The 20,679-nt window shown below is 45.1% G+C and overlaps 1 protein-coding gene across 1 annotated transcript in view; it reads left to right on the top strand.

Annotated features, from left to right (window-relative positions):
• Window positions 1–20,679, top strand: part of LOC133424578 (receptor-type tyrosine-protein phosphatase O-like) — a 77,295-nt gene that overhangs the window by 22,150 nt on the left and 34,466 nt on the right. Inside the window, exons 3-14 of the mRNA XM_061715253.1 lie at window positions 2,411–2,421; window positions 2,471–2,672; window positions 2,769–2,924; window positions 7,569–7,721; window positions 9,608–10,117; window positions 12,375–12,536; window positions 13,440–13,636; window positions 15,166–15,286; window positions 16,290–16,483; window positions 16,609–16,720; window positions 18,197–18,360; window positions 18,897–19,017. Coding sequence (XP_061571237.1) covers window positions 2,411–2,421; window positions 2,471–2,672; window positions 2,769–2,924; window positions 7,569–7,721; window positions 9,608–10,117; window positions 12,375–12,536; window positions 13,440–13,636; window positions 15,166–15,286; window positions 16,290–16,483; window positions 16,609–16,720; window positions 18,197–18,360; window positions 18,897–19,017 — 2,103 coding nt within the window. The remainder of the gene's footprint in view (window positions 1–2,410; window positions 2,422–2,470; window positions 2,673–2,768; window positions 2,925–7,568; window positions 7,722–9,607; window positions 10,118–12,374; window positions 12,537–13,439; window positions 13,637–15,165; window positions 15,287–16,289; window positions 16,484–16,608; window positions 16,721–18,196; window positions 18,361–18,896; window positions 19,018–20,679) is intronic.

Genomic DNA, 20,679 nt, shown 5'->3' on the forward strand with positions numbered 1-20,679 from the left:
CCCCCGTTTTGTTATAACAGAGTTACATGCATTTGTCTGGGGGAAAAATGAACCTTTAGTGGTTCTAGTGGAAAGACAATCTATTGTCTGTTTTATTTTCATCATTATTGCTTACCAAAAAAAGAAGCTCAATCAGAACAAAAATGTAAGCTAAACAACAAGCGGAACCTACGGCGTAGGGTAGCGGCGATGCGCAACGTACGGTGCGTGTCGCCGCGTACCCTACACCGTAGGTTCTGCGTTGGTGTAACGCGGAACCATAAATCAGCCTTGACGCTCACACGTGTGCCTAGCGCTAGGACCCTGCGGACGCATGGTGTGTCGTCGGGCTGTTTTTTCCTTCATGCTTCCCTGCAGCGTCTCATGCAAACACAAACACACGTATCTGGCAGAAAGATTTCTTTATATCACGTTGTCTGTCGCCCGCAATATTTTTTCTTTTCTTGGCCGGTGCCATAGTTGGCTAGCTACAAACTCTACATCCCATAATGTATAATAATATTCCTGCGCTCTCAGCAGCGGTACTCGCATCGTTACTAGGCAATGATGCAGGTTGACTCCCGTTGCAGAACAGCGCTGCAGAGGCGCCCCTAAACGTAAATGATCATTGATTTTTTTTTTTTAGGCCTGGCGGGGGGTCTCGTTGGCCTGGCAGCCCCACCAGGCCTATACAATGGTAGGGGAAACACTGCATATACATATCAAGAAACTGGATTCGTGACCAAATATTAATGTCCATGGACCACTGGTTCTTGGGGTAACTGTATGGGTCACTGTCCAGTCCAACTGATGCTAATTTAAGCCCATAATCGGCCTCTTATCCCGTCTTCTCCACTAGTTTCAGCCATTTTCGCTGATGTTTTGCCACTCAGTGCGAGTAAGGGGGACGTGGTCCAGTGGGGAAGTGACGTCAATGCATACCCTCTATATAGAATTATAGTTTAATGAATAGTTTCCGGTTGCATTAATGAAGAACAGGAACTAGTCAGGGACGGGGATCAGACCGTCGTCCGACCAGATGGATCCTGATCTGGTGCTGGAGGATCTGCAGAGCAGCTGGTTTCACGTTCAGGAGGCCGGCGGCGACGAGTCGACCCTCCTGGTGGCAGGTTTAATCAAACGTACTCACATGCTGCCAAGCAGCAGGTCGACTCCTCCACAGTCTGGATGGAGGCCAAAGACGCCGCGCCGCCTCCGTGTTTACCTCCACCTCAGTCTCTTCTTCTTCTGAACGTGAAGCGAGACGTGGGATATAAACTCAGTCAGATTCCCTCCACTGAGATTAAAATAAAGAGAGGTGATGGATCATCACGAAGGCACCGGGGTGTCATGCTTGTTGCCTGGCAACAGCTGTGCTGATGATGTCACTTCCAGTGTTAGTGTGTAATGTAGAGGAACTCTCTCAGTAGACGTCATGGACGAAAGCTTACGAGGTGCTCCTTCACAGTACCAGAAGCTGGATCATCTGTTGTTAACAGGTTCTGGGATGCTAGGTACTCCTTTACAGTACCTGAACCTGGGTCACTCCGCCTGTTGTTTTCAGGGATGCAGAGGTGCTTCTTCACAGTACCTAGGACTGGGCGATATGGACCAAAAGTCATATCTCGATATTTTCTAGCTGAATGGCGATACTCGATATATATCGATATTTTTTCTGTGCCATAATTGGGGTTTCCCCCAAAGCATTATAGCATAGCATCTCTGTTAGCTTCATTTTTTCTGAGGCAAACCCTTAAAAAAACAGTCAGTTTTAATACAAAGCCTCGTGCCAAATGTCACACAGGTTCCTTTATTAACAGAGGTGTGCACAATATCAAAATGTATAAAACAAATGAAATAAAAATAAACTGCCTGCATATATAGAATAAAAATGCTTCTTGAATAAAATAAAACAAATATCCCTTTCCTGCATAACAATTAAATTAAAATACACTGTGCAATTAATACAATGTAGACGGTAACAGGCAGACTTTTCAACTGAGGCTGACAGTTGTGCAAATAACAAAACATTTGTGCAAATCTCAAATAAAACATTCAAGTCAATTTGTCACAAAAAAAGCTATATCAAAATCTTAAAAAAAAAAATTTACATTTTTTTTTTTTAATTAAATCGATATAAACGATATTGTCTCGTACCATATCGCGTTTGAAAATATATCGATATATATTAAAATCTCGATATATCGCCCAGCCCTACTTTATAGTACCTGAACCTGGGTCACTCCACCTGTTATTAGCAGGTTCTGGGATGCAGAGGTGCTTCTTCACAGTACCGGAACCTGGTCTCCCGGGGCAGTTCAGGGTCTGGACGGGCTGGTGGGGGAGGGGCTTGTCTGCTAAGTTCACCTGAGGTTTCCACGGTGACTTCATCACGCCACTAACGATGACTCCGTCGGCTGTGTGTCTGCAGAGCTTGTCGGGGTTCCAGGTGTCGTTGAGCGACGACGGTCTGATCGTGGCGACCCTCCAGCCTTCGGACCTTCAGGAGAACGCGACGGCGTACGCGGCGCAGGTCTCCGGAGAACCGCGCCTGGTTCTGGTTCCCTTCGTCAACACCAGCGAGCCTCTGGTGTTCAACGCCACGTTCCACGGCCTCTGCTACACCGTGGGGTTGCTGGTCCAACTGGGGCAGAGCTGGTCCCGGCCCCTGAGGAGCATCCCGGTCCTCACCAGTACGAACGCCGGGAACATTTCAACTCTCTCTGTTTCTGTTTTACGCCTCCATGACACTGGTGTTTACGTGTGAGGGGGTTTTCTTGTCTCCCCAGAACCGCTACCGGTCCGCAGCGCTCACATATCGGACTACAAGGAGGCTCCCGAGACCGGAGTCGTGTTCAGCATCGACCCTCCGTCCAGAACCGTCTTCAGCCGGGTCAACATCAGCTACACGGAGGGAACGGAGAGCCGCTCCATGCTCTACAAAGGTACTATCCTGAATCTGTACTGGTACTACTGATGCAGGTATCTGAGGTACTTGTACTACCGATGCAGGTATCTGAGGTACTGGTACTACCGATGCAGGTATCTGAGGTACTTGTACTACCGATGCAGGTATCTGAGGTACTTGTACTACCGATGCAGGTATCAGAGGTACTTGTACTACTGATCCAGGTATCTGAGGTACTTGTACTACTGATGCAGGTATCTGAGGTACTTGTACTACCAATGCAGGTATCTGAGGTACTGGTACTACTGATGCAGGTATCTGAGGTATTTGTTCTACTGATGCAGGTATCTGAGGTACTGGTACTACTGATCCAGGTATCTGAGGTACTTGTACTCATAGACATATATACGTAGACACCACATCGAGTGTTCTTGCACGCCGCCATATTGGATGTGGCAAGACTGCGCTGTAAACTAATACAAGTAAATGGACTAATGAGTTTTATGTCTCATTTATTCATTCACACACGCACTAATATACTTGGGAAACAGTTAGGTACCAAATATAAATTTTCAAGTAACAAAATAACATATTTTAACTATTTTTCAGATTTTTTCAATTATTTTATTGTCTGAAAAATGGTTAAAATGTTATTTTATTGTCTGAAAAATGGTTCAAATATGTTATTTTGTTATTTGAAAAATGTTTTGTTGATCTATTTTTCTATTTTTCTGCATATATGTCTATGCTTGTACTGCTGATGCAGGTATCTGAGGTACTTGTACTACTGATGCAGGTATCTGAGGTACTTGTACTACCGATGCAGGTATCTGAGGTACTTGTACTACTGATGCAGGTATCTGAGGTACTTGTACTACTGATGCAGGTATCTGAGGTATTTGTACTACCGATGCAGGTATCTGAGGTACTTGTACTACTGATGCAGGTATCTGAGGTATTTGTACTACTGATGCATGTATCTGAGGTACTTGTACTACTGATGCAGGTATCTGAGGTACTTGTACTACTGATGCATGTATCTGAGGTACTTGTACTACTGATGCAGGTATCTGAGGTACTTTTACTACCGATCCAGCTATCTGAGGTACTTGTACTCATAGACATATATACGTAGACGCCACATCGAGTGTTCTTGCCCGCTGCTGCGATACGTCAACGTCGCGGCCATATTGGATGTTCAAGACTGCGCTGTAAACTACCGTATTTTCACGACCATATGGCGCACTGTGTGGAAAGGCGCACCCTCAGTTTTGTGTGTCATTTTTGGTTTTAAAACACACATACAGGGGCACGGTGGCGCAGCTGGTAGTGCAGCGGTCTCACAGCAAGAAGGTCCTGGGTTCGATTCCCGCCGGGGGACGCTGTGGGTGCTGGAGTGCGTGTTAGTTCCCCCATGACTTCAGTGCCCACACCATGGGTGGGGTTGGCAAAAGGATCTTTCTGTGTGGAGTTTGCATGTTCTCCCCGTGTTTCCCGGGGTAGCTGAGGTACTGCTACCCCGGGGTTGTGAGCTACCCTCACAAAAACATGCACACAGTCCTGGGCTACACATGCCCCCTCTGGCCAACCGGGGCGCCAGATGGGGTGGGGAGGATCCGGCCGGAATAACGTGATCCTTCCACGCGCTACGTCCGGCCGGAGAAACCCCACCCTGTCTGGTGAAAAGATGCGGCTGCTCACTCCTCAGGTTAAGGAGGAGACCTGAGCTCAGTGCGGGGCCCTCCCGGGGTTGGTAGAGGATGGCAATGCACAGGACTGTCAGTAGGTAGGAGCACGGGGGGTAAAAATGGGAAAAAACCGGGATAAAAATATTAAAAAAAAAAAAAACAAAAAAAAAACACACATACGGTGCACCGACCCAAAAGGCGCCGTCTACAGAGACGGAGCTGCACACACACGCGTTGCAAAACACACGCGCTAAAAATAGAGCGGAAGCAAAACTTAGTTTGATATTTTATTTCACTTTTCACATCAATCAAACCCTCCAAAGGTTCAGATTCTGTTTCTGCATTAAAGAATTTAAAAAAACCACCGGGGCGCTGCACATAAACCTGTCTCAGCCACCCCGATCATCTCCTCATCCATCCAGCCCTTTTCATTTCACTCTGGCTGGAAAAGTCTGTTTAGGCAACGCTTTTCTTTTAAAAATCACCATAGCCGGCAGTTTCTGTCCATCAGCGTGGCAGGCAAGCACGAGAGTAAATAAACTTTTCATACCCCGTTGTGCTGCGGATCCCGACCGCGGCGGTCCCGGGTCCCGCTCCGCTCCGCCCCCCCCCGCGCTGGACCGGGTCCGCTCCCCGTCTGCTCCCTCGCGCTGGACCGGGTCCCGGGTCCCGGGTCCCGGGTCCCCCCCGCGCTGGACCGGGTCCGCTCCCCGTCTGCTCCCTCGCGCTGGACCGGGTCCCGGGTCCCGGGGTCCCGGTCCGCCCCCCCCCCCCCCCCCCCCCCCCCCCCACGCTGGTCCTGCGGCGGTCCCGGGTCCCGGGACGCGGTACCCGCTCACACACGCGCTGTGGGGGAGCCGGTACCGGGTTGTATCCGACAGGAGCTCCGCTCCGCTAATTCAGCTGCGCCAGTCCGAATTTCCAGACCTGTCTCAGCTTCTTGATCATCATCATCCCTTCATCCAGCCCCCCCTTTTCATTCGTCCTTATGACTCCGGCTGGAAACGTCTAATGCAAAGTTTTTCTTTTAAAAATCACCATAGGTTTCTGTCCATCAGCGCGGCAGGCAAGCACCACATAAATGAGAATGTGTGTGTTTCGCGCCGCGAATACACACACGCGCATGTCGGAGATCCGGTACCGGGTTTGTAACCGACAGATTTGGCTGCAAATCTCGGAGAGTGAAGCTGATCTGACCTGAGTCGTACCCCAGAAATCCCTTCTCGCAAAGCGGGCGAGAACCAGGTCGATCGGAGCCCGCTTGGGGAACCAGGAACTCGGGCTGCAGCAGCGCCCATCACCGCGGCTTTAACCGGGGAACGTGACCGGTTCCGACCGGCCGGGACCGGAGGAGCCCGTCTGCACTGTCTGGTAGTAGGGGCTCCCGGGGAAAGAGCACCGGCATTTCAGCCGGATCTGCCCCGGGGATGCGGCGATCGGACCGCAAACCCACGGCAGGTGCTTCCTCGGTTCCCGACATGCAAAACACACGCGCGCTGCAGAACACACACACACAAGTGTGCTTATTTAAATAGAGCGGAGCAAAACTTAGTTTGATTGTATTTTATTTCACTTTACACATCAAGCAAATCCTTAAAAGTCTTCATCATCTGTTTCGCATTAAACAGCTCAGTGGAGTCTCATTCACGTCGTAACTCACGGGGGCTTCACCCGCCCCCTTCTCTTTTTACCGTTCTCATGGTGGCCGGCCTCACATTACCGTAATTCAGGTAATAGACACGGCGCACCGTTTCATAAGGCGCCCGGCACATTTAAAAAAAAAAAAAAAAAAAAAAAAAAAAGTATGTGCGCCTCATGGTCGCGAAAATACGGTAATACAAGTAAATGGACTTATTTTCATAAAGCGCCTTTCTACAAAGAAATTTACGTTTTACGTCTCATTTATTCATTCACAAACGCACTAATATACTTGGGAAACAGTTAGGCACCAAATATAATATATTTATTTTTCCCAGATGGCAAAAATAAGAACTTTATTGATCCCACATAGGAGTAATTCATGTTATATCAGCTATAGAGAACAAGGTAGTGCCGAAAAACAATATATACCCCCCCTCACAAAAATAATAATATAATATAATATAATATAATATATAATATATATATATATATATATATATATATATATATATATATATATATATATATATAATATATATATATATATATATATATATATATATATATATATATATATATATATATATATATATATATATATATATATATATATATATATATATATATATATATATATATAGGGGCAGCACGGTGGCTTAGTGGTTAGCACTGTTGCCTCACAGCAAGAAGGTCCCCGGTTCGACTCCCAGGCCCGGCAGGGGCCTTTCTGTGTGGAGTTTGCATGTTCTCCCCGTGCTTGCGTGGGTTTTCTCCGGGTACTCCGGCTTCCTCCCACAGTCCAAAAACATGCATGCTAGGTTAATTGATGATTCTAAAAATTGCCCGTAGGTGTGAGCGTGAGTGTGATTGTGAGCATGGTTTGTGTGTTTCTATGTGGCCCTGTGATGGACTGGTGACCTGTCCAGGGTGTAACTCCTGCCTCTCACCTAAAATGAGCTGGGATAGGCTCCAGCAGACCCCCGTGACCCCGCAAGGGATAAAGCGGGTAAGATAATGAATGAATGAATGAATATATATATATATATATATATATATATATATATATATATATGTATAGTATAATAATAAATATGTGGGTTAAAGATATCGGCACGTTAATGCAGCTAGCTGAGATCCATATTTAACACTTTGTGAGAAGCTTAAAACATTTCTGGGTCAGTGGATACTTTCGCGTATCAGCGTTCAAAGCTTAACGATATACTCGTTATTCCCAGTGGAAATAAGCTCAGTAACGGGTTCTGTCAGGAGTCGGGGGTTCGAGCGGATGCTAACGCGTTTCTTCTTTGTTTGTGAGGAGTTGTTAGGAGATGTTTCCTGCTTGTTGTCTGCAGACTTCTACAAGGGGAAGACGGTGTTCAAGCACTGGCTGCCGGGGACCTGCTACCGTAACATCACCTTCCAGCTCGTCTCCGAGGCAACCGTGTTCCAGACCCCCCTGGTTGCCCACAGTGATGTCACGCACCTGCCGCTGCAGCACCGCACAGGTGGGAACCCCCCCCTCGTACCGCGGCGGTTGTTTCCATGACGACGGAGGACCGCCTGGACTCATTTATTTATTTATTTAAATCTATTTAAAATTAGATCCCCATTAGCTGACGCCAAAACGAAAGCTAGTCTTCCTCGGGTCCAGACAATAAAATACAAAATCAAACATACAATCTCAATTAATAAAGTACATTTAAAAAAATAAAAATAAAATTACAAATAAGAAATAAAGTCAATCAGATATGCTATATGATGTTAAGGTTTATAGTTTAAAGTTTTATTTGGATCCCCATTAGCTGCAGCAAAACTGCAGCTATTCTTCCTGGGGTCTGACACATAATACACAGTACAACAAAAAATTAAAGCAATTAAAGCAAACCTAAAGTAAAAAATAAAAAGTCATTCCGTTTAACATTTAGATATAAATAAAAACAATACATATACATACATTTTATGACATCAACAAATTCAAACAATGTATAGTTATCATAGTAATAATACACCATAATAAACCACCTGTAAATATAGTAACTGATGTTTTGAGCTGTTTTTGCACTTCAGAGCTGTTTTCAGGAACGTTTACCAGATTTTAACCATTTTGTTTAAACAAATGAAAGTTTCAAACATTAAATTTAAAAAAAAAAACACTGCAGCATAAATAAAATAACTGATGTTTTCATATTTCATTTTATTCTTTATTTAATTCAAAAAATAAAACAAACAATTCAATACAAATACAAATACAAATGTTCATAAATTGTGAATGAAAAGGGAGCAGAAAGAAGAAGAATCTTATCTAAGCCGACCCTTTTTCCAAGAAATAAATTCACAAATAACATAAATTAAAAAAAACAACAACTAAGTGAATAAAAAACTAAAATAAAATAAAATTACCGCCGTCTATGGGTATGTCAATCAAACTTAACTAACATATTTCATTATATTTACTTAACAAACAGGCTTTAATTGTTCTTTTGAATGTAATGTTTGATTTGGATTCTTTGTTTTCTTTATTCAGATTGTTCCATAAACTGATTCCTTCACAGAAACACAACGTTCCATCAATTTTGTCCTGCGTCTTTTTTAAAAATCTCTGTTTTCAGATGTTTTCAGGCTTTTGAGCCGTTTCCGGACCGTTTGGGTTTTTCCTGGTTCTGTTCTAGGGCTGGGCGATATGGACCAAAAGTCATATCTCGATATTTTCTAGCTGAATGGCGATACTCGATATATATCTCGATATTTTTTCTGTGACATAATTGGGGTTTCCCCCAAAGTATTATAGCATAGCATCTCTCTTAGCTTCATTTTTTCTGAGGCAAACCCTTAAAAAAACAGTCAGTTTTAATACAATGCCTCGTGCCAAATGTCACACAGGTTCCTTTATTAACAGAGGTCTGCACAATATAAAAATGTATAAAACAAATGAAATAAAAATAAACTGCCTGCATATATAGAATAAAAATGCTTCTTGAATAAAATAAAACAAATATCCCTTTCCTGCATAACAATTAAATTAAAATACACTGTGCAATTAATACAATGTAGACAGTAACAGGCAGACTTTTCCATAGAGGTTGACAGTTGTGCAAATAACAAAACATTTGTGCAAATCTCAAATAAAACATTCAAGTCAATTTGTCACTAAATAAGCTATATCAAAATCATAATTTATTTATTTATTTAAAAAAAAAAAATCGATATAAACGATATTGTCTCGTACCATATCGCGTTTGAAAATATATCGATATATATTAAAATCTCGATATGTCGCCCAGCCCTATTCTGTTCTGTGTTCCGCCTGGTTGGGACCGTTATCTGGGTTCTGCAAGCTGGTCTCAGGTTCTGGACCTGGTTCACCCCCCTCTCTCTCTGGTTCCCCCCACAGTGCCCTCGCCGCCCCTCAACGTGTCCCACAAGGTGGTCCGCCTGACCCAGCGGGCAGCGGGTGATGTGCCCGTCGAGGGGGCGGGGCCTACGCCGTCCCGCCGGGCCCGGGACGTCCCCCTGCTGGAGGAGCAGCCGGAGCTGCAGCCCGACGAGGACGACGCCCCCGAGGACCTGACCACCGCCCCCCCCGCCGTCTCCAACGCCACGCACAACCTGACGGACGCCGGTGCCGGCGTGGGCGTGAACGGCAGCCGGGCGGAGGAAGCGGAGCCTCAGGGCTACTGGCTGGACCCCACGGAGCCGCCGGCCCTGGACCGGGAGGAGGACTTCGTGAACGGCGTGCTGCCGGAGTACGAGGACTCCAACGACCCCGGCTCGGCCATGGGGCTCCCCGCCGAGGCGCCGGTCCGGCCCAGCCGGCCGCCCCCCGTCCTGCTGGAGCTGCGCTGGCTGCCGCCGCCGCCGCCGGCTAGCTACGACGGCTTCAACGTCTACGTCTACAGAGACGGTAATGCCCTGCTGGCCCCTGCTGGACGGGTCCTTAGCTAACTAGCTTTACTTTACGTTCATTCCGATTGAATCAGTCAGATGTCAAGTTTACCTATTATGAAAAACACGTTTTTTCTTGCTTTAACATATATAAAGCAACCAAATTCTGAAGTGTCTGTACAGCCGCCCGGATGATCCATCCAGTGTGATGTGGCTCTACGAGCCGTTCAGATTCTGCTCCCTTTTGTTACGTAACCAAAATGCAAACCACGCCCACAACTAAACACCGTATAACTGCATGAGAGCGTCCGACTATCGTAGCACTGCGTGACATTGGACGCTCTCTGTCCATCTCCCTCCAGCAGCTGCCACTTTATTGAGGTTTTTGTAGTGAAATGAGGAGGAATCATAGAGATAACTTCTCATTTCAACTAACTGGATCAGCCGTTCCTCATCCATGACCGTTTCCTACAGCGCTTTCAACCGGCTTTCAACGAGAGCGGCAGGAAGAAAATAGAAGCAGGGCGTCCGACAAATGTTCAGCTCAAAACGGCGTGGTGCGCAGCACTGCGTAGCTGCGGCCAGTTAAGACAGTCCAATAGAAAATAAAGGAATGGAATTGATTTTGTCGCTGACGCTCGCTCGCATCGCATGCAGTTATGACACGGTAACTCCGCCGGCCGGAGTTTCCACCATTTTTTCGTAGCGGTGTATCACGTAATTCAGGCAGCCAATCAGCACAGTGCCTCATTATCATAGCCCCGCCCACTCAGAATCCTGCATAGATAATGAGGTTAGAGAATGGGAAGATAAAGACATGGCTCAGAGGGTGAATTTCTAATTTATTTAGTAAAAACAATCAAAAGCTTGTTTTTAAGACATTCAAGGCCTGTTTAAAATAGGTATTAGATGCTATAATAGGTCCCCTTTAAGCTCAATTCGCTAGATGCGGTGGGCTAGCTGAAGCTAGCTAACAGCAGTAGGTTAGCAACAGAGGGCTAGCCGCCGGCTAGCTACGACGGCTTCAGCGTCTAGATCATGGATCTATTATAAAACTGGATCGGACGTCAAAAATGGCCGCCCATTCATTTCAATGCATTCTGTTCAGCCAGCGCATCCGCTGAAAAAATCTCTGACTTCCGGGTTTACTTCCGCGTTATGCGGCCCATGGAGCATGCGCAGTTGAGTCACCTCCCATGATGCTCTGGGGCCTCCCATCATGCCCCGGGGCAATGACGCGAATATTAATATAATATGTATTAATATAATACATAAATGAATGTATATTATTACATGTATAGTATTACATATATTACTAATGTATTAATATAATATAATTATATAATATATATTAATATAAACATCTGTGGAATGCACGGACACGGCTGTGACGTCAGCCGTGACGTCACGCCCAGAAAGAGACTTTTCTTTTACTTTTCTGGCCGTTAGAAAACATTTTTGACGGATATAAAGTCCATGACTTAAAAATATAGAATACAAAGATTAGTAATTGCCGGTGATTACAGCTGGAGGTTCCTGTGAACAGTTTTAGAGGCTTCTCTTTTACTATTGCGGTCTATGGGAAAAAAGCTTTCTGGGCCGCATGGGATTTTTGGTTGCAGTACCGCGGCTGACCACTGGAAAAAATCGGCGCGCCTTCTGACTGCCAGACCCGGGGGTTGGTCTAGATCTAGATCTAGCTAAAGAGCCGCATGCGGCTCTTTAGCGCGGCCCTAGTGGCTCCTGGAGCTTTTTCAAAAACGTTTGACCTTTTTGTCTTTTTTTCTTCTTTTTTTACTTTTTTTCATTTTTTCTTCTGTTTTCCTTTTTCTCTTTTTTCTTCCTTTTTCCGTTCCTTTTTAATCTTGACATTTCAACTTTTTCTCGTAATTTTGAATTTTTTCTCAACATTTCGATTTTTTTCTCGAGATTTTGACTTTTCTCGACATTTCGAACTTTCTCGAAGTGCATAATGAAAAAAAATCTTCCCCCAGTTATAACTAATATAGAAACATGCAGCATGTGTTGCCTTCATTCTAAGGCTTATACAAACTTTTCATTTTTTGCGGCTCCAGACATATTTGTTTTTTGTGTTTTTGTTCCAATATGGCTCTTTCAACATTTTGGGTTGCCGACCCCTGGTGTAGGTCTACAGAGACGGTAATCCCGCTGCTGGCCCCGCCCCCGGGCACCGGGCTCCGCCGGGCTGGGTCCAGGGACCCGGAGCCCGGACGGGTCGGCGCCGCTCTGACCCGTGTCCCCCGTCTTCTCCCCAGGCAACACCACGGAGACGGCCACCGTGGACGAGAACACCCACGAGTTCTTCACGGAGCTGACGGAGGCGGGGACGTACCGGGTCCACGTCGCCACGCTGAGCTCGTCCGGCGCCTGCGAGGCCCGGGAGAGCAGCGCCGACACCGGCTTCATGTTCTACCTCGGTGAGTCCCAGCCGCACACTTGTGCTCCCTAGTGCAGATTTATTTAGCACATCAAACGTCGTAACGAATGATTTTGGATACAATAGACACCCCATTTTAAGCCGCCCCCAGGGGGTCACATGGTATAGAAAAAGAAAAAAAACTTCATTCAAAACTCCTGGTGTAGAATAAAATATAACATACAGAGTACATGTATCCAGATATACAAACATCTCATAACTAGATAAAGGCAACATCAGGCCAGCGGCCGTCGTACATATCTAGTCATAAAAAAAAAAAAAAAAGAAAAAAACAAAGGCGCCTTAGTTTTAGGATGGCTAAATTTTAAAGTTCGTACAAAGTTATATTGTTTTAAAGATTTAACACATTTTTGTTAAAAAGACTTACTCATAAATTAAAGTTCCTTATATCCTTGATATGGACAAAGGACAAATCCACCCATTGGTAATCGACAATACAGGACTGTCTCAGAAAATTTGAATATTGTGATTTTCTGTAATGCAATTACAAAAACAAAAATGTCATACATTCTGGACTCATTACAAATCAACGTAAATATTGCAAGCCTTTTATTATTTAAATATCCTATCTCAAAAAATTTGAATATTCTGGGAATCTTAAACTGTAAGCCATAATTCAGCAATATTAAAATAATAAAAGGCTTTCAATATTTCAGTTGATTTGTAATGAATCCAGAATGTATGACATTTTTGTTTTTTTAATTGCATTACAAAAAATAAAGAACTTTATCACAATATTCTAATTTTTTGAGACAGTCCTGTAAAATTTAGAAGTCATGATATAGAGGCAATACATGCAAATGATCAATAGGTAGGATCCCCCCATGTGAAACAGAAATCAGGGATTGTGTGTAGGAAACACTGACGGGTTCTGCCCCCCCAGGTCCGGACGGGGAGCTGCTGGAGGAGCTCCGGGCCCGGCCCCGGGCCGTCAGCGTCCGGCTGCTGGACTCCAGCAACGCCGCCGTGTCGTGGGCGCCGCCGCCCCGCAGCCCCAGCGGCAGCCTGGTGTCGGTGGTCTCCACCACCTGCCTGAAGCCCGGCCCCAGCCAGCGGATGGAGAACACCTACTGCAGCGAGGTACCGCCCACTCGGGGGAAGCCCCGCCTCCAGGCTGGCCGGGACACGCCCACCTGGTGTCAATCATAGTTAGGTATTTTAGCTCAGCCCACTTAGCTGATGCTAACCTACGCTGTTAGTTAGTTTATTACTTTAACTCTTTTCTTGCTTGTTGTCGCAGCGGTTTTTTGTCCTGAGTAACTCTGAATAATCTAAAGAGACCTTTTTAGTGATTATTTGATTTCCAGCCACAGTTAGGGTTGCCACCTTTCAGAAATAGAAATAAGGGACGCCCCGATTTCAGCAGCGCAGGAGCCAAAAAAAAGCCCCAAAACTTCTAAACTGCATAGAAATGTATTTATTTTATATGAAAAAATAAAATGCTTTGATTTAAAGTCTAAATTGCTTTAATTGCATTGAACTTGCATGACTGTACAGCCAACCGTACTAGCAACTAAAATAGCCTCTGCTCCTATGGTAAATATAAATATAGCCTACAGCAGGTGAAGGTCGGAAAATTAGAATATGGTGTAAAAGTTAGTTTATTTCAATGATTCAACTTAAAAGGCAAAACTAATACATTACATAGTCTCATTACATGCAAAGCAAAATGTGTTAAACCTTTATTTGTTATAATTTTGATGATTGAATTGTTTATTGATTTCATAAAATATTCAATTTTTTTTAGATTTTTTGGGTGAGTCATAATCATCAACATAATAACGAATAAAGGCTTGAAAAATCTCACTTTGAATGTAGTGGGAAATACTCTATTTGTTTCACCTTTAGTTGAATTTACTACGAATGACGTTTTGCTATATATTCTAATTTTACGACCTTCGCCTGTATATTATTACATTAATATATAAGAGCATAATATACAGTATGTCCGTATTGGTTCAATACGGAATGCAACTTTTAATTCCCAATTACGTAAAGATTCCGTATTTTAAGGGACGGGTGGCAAGCCTATCCACTGTGCTTGAAGGTGGAGCCTGTGATTGGTCGAGGGGTTTGCTGGTCCAGGAGGTTTAAGGTGCAGCTGGTTGACGCCTTATTGGCCAGAGCTGACTCCACCCAGTCCGGTCGATCCAGCCATGAACGAAGAAGTCGGGTGGAATATGCAATGTTAGCCTGGCTTAGCTAACTAGCTTTACTTTATGTTCATTCTGATTAAATCTGTCAGACGTCAAGTTTAATTAAGCTCTACTCGCTAGGTGCGGTGGGCTAGCTGCGGTGCAGTCGACTTCCAACATAAAACTAGCTGTGGTTGGCTAACAGCTGTAGGTTAGCAGCGGAGGGCTAGCGGTGGAGGGCTAGCGGTGGAGGGCTAGCAGCAGCAGGCTAGATGAGGGTGACTAGCAGCAGTAGGCTAGCAGCAGAGGGCTAGCAGTGGAGGGCTAACAGCTGTGGGCTAGTAGCCGAAGGCTAGCAGTAGAGGGCTAACAGCAGTAGGTTAGCAGCGGAGGGCTAGCAGCAGCAGCTTAGTGGTAGGAGAGGTCTGAGCTAACCTGCGGAGCATCATCAGCTGCTTCTGTTGGTTCCTCCAGGAAAACTCCACCAGTGACGTCATCAGCCACCTGACGCCCGGCGCCCAGTACCGGGTCGTCGTCTACCACACCAACGGGCCGCTGATCAGCCCGCCGTCGGAGCCCGTCATCATCGACATCGGTGAGTACTGCCAGGACGTGTAGGTAGGAGGGTCTGCAGGCTCCTCCCACCTGACCAGGGGGTTAGTTAGTTAGTTAGTTAGTTAGTTAGTTTTATTTTGGTCCATTAGCCAATCAAAACATGCACCACAGTAAAGCTGGATATATAAATAAATGAACCAAAAAAGGTGTAGACTGAAGCCGTAGTTTATATAATGCCTACCCTTGTTTAGTATGTTAGAGTTCAGTACATGTTATTGATTGGACCCTGCTTTTTTTGGACGCTGCAGCTGAACGGACTGTCACAACATCACTGCAGTTTCATGATGGAGTGAAGACAGATTACAGATTAAACTCATGTTTCACTCCCAGGTTTCATATTTGATTTATTTTCTGTTTCAACATTAAAAAAATCTAAAACTGTTAATTTTCAATCTGATCAACAAAAGAACCAGAAACAACTTTCTTCATTTATTACTGCGCATGTGCAATCCCCCCATTTGTCCAATCCTTGTTTTCAGTATCCTTGGAAACGAATAAGAAATAGAGAAAAGAGTTTTCCACTCGCTGTTTTAATTCCCAATTTCGATTTTTAAACACATCAATGAAATCGGATAACGGATAACGATCCGTTTTTTATTATCAAAACAAAAGATGGGGAACAGATTATTTTGGATTATTTCTCTATTTTTATTTTGTCATTTCAAAACAAAAAACGGATGGCCGGGAAGTAGACGGACCACAGAGACTATTCCACAAGTTTACCCCTTTAACAGAAACACATCTACTTCTAAAGTTTGTCCTTACCTTTATTTTTTTAAACATACAAGTTCCCCTGATTTCATACCGACTTTCTCTGGGTGAAAACATTTCCTGAATGCAGTAAGTAGGTTGTTGTGTGCCTTATACTGTACATTATAAGAGAAGTCCTTAGCTCAACTAGATCTACAAATTTTAAGGTATTTAGTTTGGGGTGTGGCCTACCGGCTCCTCCCACCTGACCAGGGGGCGTGTCCGTGTGTCAGAGCCCACAGGTGTGGAGGAGTTAACGGTGTACCCGCTGGGCCCGACGGTCATCATCCTGAGCTGGCGGCGTCCGTACCGCGTGTCGTTCCGGAAGTACGTCCTGCAGACCTTCTTCTTCAACCCCGTCACGCTGGCGTCGGAGTGGACCACCTACTACGAGATCGCCGCCACCGCCTCCGTCATCACCTCCGTGGTGAGGCCTGGGTTCCAGCTAGCCGCGGCGCCATGACGCCGCACCGCCGTGGCCCCGCCCGCCCCCGTGGCCCCGCCCCCGTGGCCCCGCCCCCCCCCGCTCACCGCCTCTCTCTGTCTCCTCAGAGGGTCACCGACCTGCTGCCCGCCTGGTACTACAGCTTCCGCGTTTCCATGGTGACGTGGGGCGACCCGCCGCTCAGCTGCTGCGACGGCTCCACCGTTGGCTTCGTGACAGGTGAGGCCCGGCGCCGGTTCTGGTCAGAACCTTCGTCTACGGCAGGGGGAGCCAACCAGTCAGAGGCTAAGAGCCATAATTGGTTACTGTGTTCCTGCAAAGAGCCACATCGTCCACATCAATTACCCATGATCCCTCACTCCATGCTCTCTCTGAGACATAAAAATACCATCAGCTGTGATATAATGATCTTATACCACGGCCTGTCGTGATGTATTGCTTAAATATAAATATTGAATTTATATTATATTAAACTCTCCCACTCACTCCACATTTTGAGAGTGGATTTTTCTCCGTCCGAGTTATTTGCGTCACCAACGCAAAATTCAACAGGAGAGCGCGCCCGTATAAGTCAACGGGTTGAGCAGGCGACTTATCTACACATTCCCCTGTGCAGCTATGCAGGTTTGATTCCAGTCGCGGCATATTTTGCCCCCACTTCCTACGTGTCTGTCTTTCACTGCACCTGTCAAATAAAGTCGCAAGAGCCGCCTGACACCGGGCAAAGAGCTGCATGCGGCTCGCGAGCCGCGGGTTGGCCACCCCTGGTCTACGCAAACCTCCGTCATCAGAACCTTTAGTTAGTTTACATCCACGTCATCGATGTGATCATTATTGTTTTTGTTGGTTTTTACGTTGCATTTTTAATTATTATTATTATTATTATTATTATTATTATTATTATTATTATTATTATTATTATTATTATTATTATTTTATTAATTTCTTATTTTGAAAAGACTGTTATTAACAGCCATTTACCTTATTTTTAATTATTATTATTATTTTATTTTTTATTCTTTGAAAAGAAGACTGTTATTAACAGTCATTTACCTTATTTTTAATTATTATTATTATTATTATTATTATTATTATTATTATTATTATTATTATTATTTCATTTATTTATTTATTTATTTATTTTTTTGAAAAGAAGACTGTTATTAACAGTCATTTACCTTATTTTTAATTATTATTATTATTATTATTATTATTATTATTTCATTTATTTATTTATTTAATTATTTTTTTGAAAAGAAGACTGTTATTAACAGCCTTTTACCCCATTTAAAATTTAATTTTAAATATATTTATTTCATTTAATTTGAATTATTTCACACAACATTTACAACTTTATTAGTGTTTTCAAATTTACTAAATTAAATTTTTTAAATTTAAACTGATTTTAGTGTCAGAAAAGTATCTTTATCTGTCGTTTGTTAGCAGATATTTTTTTATATTATATTTCTCGGCTGCCGGTTAATGGCAGGGTAAGGAATGTCTCGATGAGGTCACAGAGAGCTGGCTCCTCCCTCATGGAGCACGACCCCGCCCCCTGCCTGTGATTGGCTGGTTGTCCCGGTTGGAGGAGGCGTAGAATCACTTACCCTGCCTTTAAGTTGGTGACGGAGACTCAGCAGCAGCTGGTTCTCCTGTCGGGGGTCTCTGGTTCTAACCCGGTTCTGCCCCCCCCAGCTCCAGAGGCCCCCCACATCTCCTCGGTGGACTACGTCCAGGGCCTGCTGCTGGTGGTCTGGGACTACGGCGAGCTGTTCAGCGACCTGACGCACTCCAGGATCCTGCACTGGCAGGTGACGGCGGTCGGCCGGAGGAGAACCGACAAGAGCTACTCCATCAACGTGAGTCCAACCGCCCGGGTCTGGGTCAGTGTCGGACCGGTACCGGACCCTCCCAGAACCCTATGGAGATAGATTTGTGTCATAATTATTCAATCGAAAAAAAGATTGCTTCAATCAAAAAATATATTTTCAATAAAAAAATGGCACTTCAATCAAAACATTTTTTTTCAATCAAAGCGAAAAGTGTTTGGATGCAAAAAAATATTTGAGACTCAAAGGGAAAGGGAGTAACAGTTTTGTTGAATACTTTAGAAAATAAATTAAAAAAAAGAGGACCAGAACCATCTAGTTCAGGGCAACAACGGAACATGTTGCATCTGTCACACAGGGGTTTTGATAGGGCAGTCTTACAATAATGTAAGCGGTGCAACACTTTGAACTGGATAAGACTGTAGCATAAACATAGGGATGAAGAGTTTACACGATCTAAGTCTGCATCCCAAATGTCAAAGCCAAGCTCTTCCTCCCATCCATGCTTAATAATAGTTAGAGGGCATGTTTACTGAAATGATGTAATCATAAACTTGTGTGTGCAGGTGACCAGGAACCTGATGAGGGCCAGCCTCCCTCTCCCCCCTGGAGACATCTACAACCTGACGGTGACGGCCTGTACAGAACGGAGCAGGAACATGTCAACACCCAACATCATCAAGCTGGGTGAGACACACACACACATATATATGCACACACACACACACTCACACACACACACACACACACAGACACACACACACACACACACACACACACACACACACACACACACACACACACACAGACACACACACACACACACACAGACACACACACTCACACACACACACACACACACACACACACACACACACACACACACACACACACACACACACACACACACACACACACACACACACACACACACACACACACACACACACAGACACACACACACACACACACACACACACACAGACACACACACACACACACACACACACACACACACACACACTCACACACACACACTCACACACACACACACACACACACACACACACACACACACACACACACACACACACACACACACACAGACACACACACACACACACACACACACACACACACACACACACACACACACACACACAGACACACACACACACACACACAGACACACACACACACACACACACACACACACACACACACACAGACACACACACACACACACACACACACACACACACACACACACACACACACACAGACACACACACACACACACACACACATATGGAGGGAATGTGCATGACGTCACAGATGCGACTTCACAGCGGGTTACGCCCACTGAGTGGCAGAAAGACTGAGTGGCAGAAAGACTGAGTGGCAGAAAGACCAAGCGTCAAGACATTTGTATTCCTTCAAGCTTTGCTTTGTGTATTTCCCCAGCGTAGAAATTAAGTACAAATAAATATCAGAAACTGGATTCGTGGCCAAATATGTCCATGGACCACTGGTTCTTGGTAACTGTACGGGTCACTGTCAAGTCCAACTGCCTTTAATTTAGGGTGCTTTCGTACCTGTGGCCCGTTTGTTTTGTTCCGATTCAGGGGCTAAATCGATACAGTTGTTTCGTTTCTCGTTCTTTGGGTTTGTGTTCACAAGGCAAACGTCTGTACCGGTTCAAAGTTGTTAACAAATGCCATGCGCGAACCAGCTGCTCTCTGATTGGTCAAATGAACGCGGAAGGAGTTTCCTCTTCCGCACCCCGGGATAAACAACACGCAACACATTCATTTATAAGCTCGACGCAGAGCGGAGCTCAGCGCTGGGCGGGAGGCCGCCTGCCGCAGGGTTTGCGCCTGCCTGCCCGAATTGAACATTTTTTAATTTCACCGTGCCGCGCTGGGACAACATCTCGGCACGTCCAATAGGAGAGAAGGTGGAGGAGGCTGCACCGACTTCTCTCCTTGCGCGGCGGTCGCACATACACATGAATGGAGTTGTATCGGTTGCTGTGTGGATTATGTTCTCACTACAAATAAAAGAAATGAACCGCTTCAGGTCTCGAATGGAATCGCTTGTTTTGTGCCGTTTCCGAGCGCGATTGCTGTGTTCACATGTACCAAACGTTCCGATCTTTAGGGGGAAACGTTCCCTGTTCCAGAACAACTGCTCCAAACGGGACAGGTGTCAAAGCACCCTTAGTAACTACTAATAACTAGTTGCAGCCATTTTTGCACTTAGTGCCAGTAAGGGGGGCTGGTCCAGTGGGGAAGTGACGTCAATGCAGACCCTCTATTCACACACACAGGACTCTTCACCTCCGTGTTA

Source organism: Cololabis saira, chromosome 23 (assembly GCF_033807715.1).
Source record: "Cololabis saira isolate AMF1-May2022 chromosome 23, fColSai1.1, whole genome shotgun sequence".
Taxonomy (NCBI): Eukaryota; Metazoa; Chordata; class Actinopteri; order Beloniformes; family Belonidae; genus Cololabis; species Cololabis saira.